The sequence below is a fragment of the Panthera pardus genome, unplaced genomic scaffold, assembly GCF_024362965.1.
Source record: "Panthera pardus isolate Hobbes unplaced genomic scaffold, ASM2436296v1 HiC_scaffold_17, whole genome shotgun sequence".
Taxonomy (NCBI): Eukaryota; Metazoa; Chordata; class Mammalia; order Carnivora; family Felidae; genus Panthera; species Panthera pardus.
In genome coordinates this window covers 146,008,811-146,014,667 of record NW_026526732.1, presented here as the reverse complement: position 1 = coordinate 146,014,667, position 5,857 = coordinate 146,008,811, and the positions used below count along the sequence as shown (strand labels likewise).

General features: G+C 49.3%; 1 protein-coding gene across 1 annotated transcript; it reads left to right on the top strand.

Moving 5' to 3' along the window:
* Positions 1 to 926: 926 nt before the first annotated feature.
* On the top strand, positions 927 to 3,689 carry RPL10A (ribosomal protein L10a). The gene is made up of 6 exons (XM_019456870.2): positions 927 to 1,026; positions 1,390 to 1,464; positions 1,556 to 1,636; positions 1,993 to 2,141; positions 3,002 to 3,174; positions 3,487 to 3,689. Exons 1-6 carry the CDS (start codon positions 974 to 976, stop codon positions 3,655 to 3,657), a joined length of 702 nt encoding a protein of 233 aa, XP_019312415.2. The 5' UTR covers positions 927 to 973; the 3' UTR covers positions 3,658 to 3,689.
* Positions 3,690 to 5,857: the final 2,168 nt, after the last annotated feature.

Genomic DNA, 5,857 nt, shown 5'->3' with positions numbered 1-5,857 from the left:
TTCAAAGCAGTGTCTGCCTTCCTATTAACTCTGGGTGTTTGTTGAAACCAACACACCACCACCACCCACCTACTCAGTGACAAGGGGCATCTTTTTCCTGGTGAAATCCTCTGTGAGGGGAAGGTGACCGTTCTCAGGTTCGTTCATTCACAGTTCTGTGCGATAAGGTGTGATGCCACTCACCTCGGCCCTATCAGAGCTGTCTGTTGAATAGGTGAAGTGTGCACTGACCACTGGGGAATGGGGCCGTGAAGGTGGGTGCAGCTCAGTCTGGAGCTGGAGGCTTTTGAGGAGGAGTCTGTAGGACTCCTGGGGTTTCTATGGGCAGAGAAGAGGATGGGGCCGGTTGGACCGAGGAAGGGGCAGAAAGGGTTGTGCAGTGCTGGCCATGTGTGTTGTAGTAGCTAGGGAGGCACCTTGTGTATAGTAACTACTTAACGGGTAGATGACATTGAATCAGCTATCAAGTGAAAATTCATTACAGTACTTTCCCAGCTCTTCCCCACTGCAGGCTTTGAGGGGCCAGGAACCGAAGTTTCATGACATTTCCCTTCTCACAACGTCCTCTGAAGCCCTGAGCCCCAGAGCAAGATGGTGAGGGAGAGGTTAGGAGCAAAACCCGCTTTTGAGACCCGAAGCGGTGTGCAGGACCGGAGGAAAAGGGCAGAAAAGGTTGGAGAGACAAACATGGGGGAACTGCATGCTTTCAGCGACCATTACGGTGCGGTGCCCAGTACCAGCCTATTAAGTGCCTGGCAGTGGCTGGCGCCCACGAGAATACTCCTCGCGGGCCACGGGGCTCCCAGGACCGCAGAAAGCTATCTCCCAGTGTTCGAGCCACTCTAGCTGTGTAACACGCGGCAGCGCCCTCCAGCGGCCGCAAACGGCTGGGCTCCCCGGGGATTGCGTGTCCCGGCCCTCGCGCTCAGAAGGAAAGCTACATCTCGCGAGAACAGGAGCCTTATTTGAGCGCATGCGCGAACTAAATTATTCTTTTTTTCCTGCTGTTGTGTGTGGCGCTATGAGGTAAGTGGCACTTAGGGCGCCATCCACACTCATCCGCGCCCCCTGGCACCTTGGTGGGGGGAGACTTGCGGGCTGAATCGGGGGGATCCTTGCCTCTGCTTCGCCGAGGGGCATTTCTTGCCGGACGCCGCTCTGCAGGCCCGGCGTTCGAGTTTGAGCGCCAGGCCCGACCGCTAGGAAGGTATCTCTTCCTCCTGGCCTCCACCTTTATCGCACCCAAAGCTCCCGATTTGGTGTCCGGAAGCCCCTTGGCGTGCGTCGTGAACCCTTTCTCCGTCTCAAAGCCTGAGACTTCTGACTACGCCGAGGGTGTTGATCGGCGCCTCCCGGGTCCTAATCGCTCGTCTTGATTCTCTCTCGCAGCAGCAAAGTCTCCCGCGATACCCTGTACGAGGCGGTGCGGGAAGTCCTGCACGGGAACCAGCGCAAGCGCAGGAAGTAAGCGCGCGTCTCCGCGGGGAGGGCGGGCCCGGAGCGCGGTGGCTTGGGCAGTCGCGGGCGGCTGGTTAACTTCGTTACTTTCTCTAAGGTTTTTGGAGACCGTGGAGCTGCAGATCAGCTTGAAGAACTATGATCCTCAGAAGGACAAACGCTTCTCGGGCACCGTCAGGTTGGCACCGTTCTGATCCCACCCAGCCCTCCGTGACCCCGTGCCCGTCGCCTCCCTTCGGGCTCCCGGTTGAGCTCGAGGCGGCGGGCACGTGCGGCACTGACGCGCTTGGGTAGTTCAGACCCCCTGCTCCGGGCAGGCGTGGCTGGACGGACCCCCACCCTGGGTCTTAAAATAAGAGGGGAGGCGTGGGGAGGCCTTCGCCGAGCCCGCCGGCTAGTTTGAGAAGCCAGACTAGCTGTTGGTGAATGTGGACCTTCTGGGTAAGGCTCAGTGGCTGCAGCGATCCCAGACCCCTTCACCTGCTCTTGGAGTCCCAGGCTGGGTTTGACCTGTTCTGTCCCCCCAAAACGCAGGCTTAAGTCCACTCCCCGCCCCAAGTTCTCCGTATGTGTGCTGGGGGACCAACAGCACTGTGATGAGGCGAAGGCTGTGGATATTCCCCACATGGACATTGAGGCTCTGAAGAAACTCAACAAGAATAAAAAGCTAGTCAAGAAGCTGGGTGAGTGTGGCTTGCTGTGGTTTTGTATTTGGGCAGACAGTTCCCATGGGAATGGTAGAAGAGTGGTATTTCTGCCATTGGGATTTTCATTTATTTGTTTTTTTAATGTTTATTTTTGAGAGTGAGTGAGAGCACAGGGGAGGTGCAGAGAGGGAGGCAGATGATCCAAATTGGGCTCTGCGCTGACAGCGGAGAGCCCAGTGTGGGGCTTGAACTCCTGAACCATGAGATCGTGACCTGAGCTGAAATAGGAAGCTTAACGGCTGAGCCACCCAGGTGCCCCTGTCCCCCTCCCCCCCATTTGGATTTTTAAAATGATGGGAGAGGGAGTAGAATCGTGATGGAAAGGATCTGCTGTGGTTAGTTGACTTCTGATAATTTTTAACCTTTTAAATGTTCCTTTTTATGTTGGCTTTGAAGATTCTAATTGGGTTAGCTCTCACAGATGGATTAGTCAGGTGCTGGTATGTTTTGATTAGGGATTTCTATTTAAAACTGATTTCTTTTTCGTTTTTATCCTTTGTGTAAGCATTTTACAGGTAGGAAATAGGTGCCCTAGTTACTGTGAATCTAGAAAGTAGGAAGGCAGGATTTGAACTCAGCCTTAACGAGCATGTGTATTTTCTATTGAACATGAGGGTGGGTCAGCCTGGGCTTTTGACCGGGTTTCATGTGAATGTTGGACCAGTAAAACTCAAGAGGATAGAGAAACTGGAGTGAGAAGATTAAAAAAGACTTGGTACTTGCAGAGAGGGGTTAGCAGGGTGGTTAGGGGCCGCTTCGTGGTTGGTTGACAGAGCCCTGGTTGGAGTTGCCTTCAGGGGCCAGATCCTAAGCATCCAACTGCTTCTCTTCACCAGCCAAGAAGTATGATGCCTTTCTGGCTTCTGAATCTCTGATCAAGCAGATTCCACGAATCCTGGGCCCTGGCCTGAATAAGGCTGGCAAGTTCCCTTCCTTGCTGACCCACAATGAAAATATGGTGGCCAAAGTGGATGAAGTGAAGTCCACAATCAAATTCCAGATGAAGAAGGTAAGGAAGGCTGGCTGGGTTGCATAGGTTAAGCACCACCCGTCCTGGAGTTCTCTAAATAAGTTTTCCATTTATTTTTTCTGAATTCTCTACATGGGAGCCCTGGTTTGTGTTTCTGTAGATACTTAGGACATGTCACAGTCACTGAGCAGGGTTGAAGCTTTTAACATAGCCCTGGTCTTCCTGGCCTGGGGTCAGAGTAGGTTTATTAGTGACTGGAGGTCAATTTGGACCATCTGGCTTGTAGTTGTGCCTACTCTCTTACTCTGTTGCATCTAGCCACCAACCTGATTGACTTTACTCTTCCCACAGGTGTTGTGTCTGGCAGTGGCTGTTGGCCACGTGAAGATGACAGATGATGAGCTTGTGTATAACATCCACCTAGCTGTCAATTTCCTGGTGTCATTGCTCAAGAAGAATTGGCAGAATGTCCGGGCTTTATACATCAAGAGCACCATGGGCAAGCCCCAACGCCTGTACTAAGGCACAGTTTAATAAACCCTAGTGCTACCTGCCATTATCTGTCTGCCTGTGACTAGGGGAGAGGGAAGTGCTCTGTGAGCTGACATTGCATGCCAGAGCTTTGTGCTGATGACTGCAGTTCCTGGCACCCAGTGATGGCTGGTCCTTTTCTCCGTGCTGCAAACCAGGAAGTGCATTCTACCTACCTTAAAATTTAGGTCTTTTGGATGCTTACAACATGTGACAGTATAGGACTACTAACAGGGACTGAAACTCTTCTGTACCCTGGAGGGGCTGATCTAGGCTAGGACTCCAGCCTGTAGTGCTCCTGCTTACTAGTAGAATGGAGTCAGGGCCTTCACTGAGGACATTGACTCTGTCCTTGGCAGCGTGCTTAACCTGTGCGCTGAAGTTGCTTCCCTTTTACACCATTGGTTCTTTCTGTGGGCTTTTTTTGTTTGGTTTTATCCCTCTAAATGATGTGTTGAGGCTCAGTCTGTAGGGATCACAAGGACCAAATGGAGTTTGGATCCTTAGATTCTTGTCTGCAATCCTGATCTAGTATTTGTGTGACCCCAAGTTGAATACTGTATATTCAGGGGTAGTAATTTACTCGGAGATGTTTAGGAAAACACAAATAGATCTGTATTAATACTGTAATTCACCAACCTTGTTTTTTGGGGGAGCTTAGCAAGCGGGTAGAATTGGACTGTGGAAACTTTTAGATCTTTGTACTTGGGTAGGCTCTGTGGCAGGCAGTTCCCTGTTCTTGCCTCCAACACCCAGTACTGGGAAGTTGGTTTTTTAATGGGAAATACCTGTGATTTAACATTAGACTTGAACCTGCTTCATTTAACTTTGGTAAAGTAACAGGTTCATCCCTCCATCTCTTATTACAGCTGAAAGGCTAATCCAAAGTATATATAAAAATGTACCTTGAAACAAGCTTGAACCATGAACAATCCGAGGTTTTCACCAAAGATCTTTGAGGTTTTTTTTTTTTTATTGTTTTAGCTTTTAAGTTAGTAACTGCTAGTAACTTTGCTTACTGGCAAAAAAGCTGCAGTCTTGTGATAAGCCCGGAATTTGGGGTCCTAGTTTATGCATAGTAAAAGTGATCGGAAATTGACTTAACAAAATGTTGGCCATGTTTAACTCTGGGAGTAAAATGATTACCTGGGATTTCCTGGAGTTCTGTCATGTTTGTAATCAGAAAGAAAAAGGCAATACTGAAGGCAAGAAAGTTTGATACTTTGACTAGAGGAATATAATCGAAAATTGCAAGTGTAAGTATATCTTAACGCCTGGCCTCTCGCACTGCTGCTTATTAGGCACTGAATACAACCAAAAAGGCAGAGCCATGAGGCAGAAGCATAAAACCGAAGTCCTCACTGGAGTTTGCTGTGATGGGTCCCAGCTGCATCTCTAGCGCCAAGTCCCAAGGGCCCTAGTGGGCAAAGCCTCTCAGAACCTGCAAACCACCCCAGAGCCTAAGACCAGAGAGACCTTTTGTTCCTGCCAGCAGTGGTGCAGTACTGAGCAATGCCTGTGGAGCCAAGGGTTTTTTAGAAGCAGTTTCTCATTCATGATCCTGTGTATCCTACCAATCAGAAGGCAATTCTCCAGGAAGTGTTCCTAAAACAGCAGTTGCTAAATAGCAATCACATGTAGCTACCTACGTAGTGTTTGGTCATAGTATGTAAAGTCTGTTGGTCTGGTTCAGTTGAATTTAGATGCTGGTGAGTGGGGAGAAAGACCAGGATGGCTTTAGAATTAGACACACCTTCCTGTTTGAAATGAGCCAAGGATTAAAAATTTTTTTTGTAAGTTTGGAAACTCCAGGGAAAGGTTAAGTGGGTGTTTTAGAAATACTTAGGGACTTGAGTCTTACTGGATTGATTTGAATCACCTGGATTTAAATCAAACCCATTCTATTTATTAAGCCTTACGTTACTGGGGTAGGAATTCTTACCAACTATACTAAAATGCTGACCCACTACTGGGCAGTGGGGAACCTGTTTAGAGCCATGGTGCCTGCTCTCAAGAGGCCCCCAGCAGCACAATAAAGAGTAGGTAGCAGAAGAGAAAGCAAATGGAAAATGGACATGGAGACAGATTCCATTGTGAAAGAAGGTTGAGCTATTTTCATCAAATTCCAGCCTCTGGGATGATCTGTCGAAAGCTTGTGTGCACCTGAGAATTCAGGGTTCGGCTATCTGGG

Excerpts from the sequence above, each read along its gene's own strand:
- RPL10A (XM_019456870.2), top strand. The coding sequence starts at position 974 with ATGCGCGAACTAAATTATTCTTTTTTTCCTGCTGTTGTGTGTGGCGCT. Across the intron at positions 1,027-1,389 it reads GTTGTGTGTGGCGCTATGAG|CAGCAAAGTCTCCCGCGATA; the intron begins GTAAGTGGCACT and ends TCTCTCTCGCAG. Across the intron at positions 3,175-3,486 it reads TCAAATTCCAGATGAAGAAG|GTGTTGTGTCTGGCAGTGGC; the intron begins GTAAGGAAGGCT and ends CTCTTCCCACAG.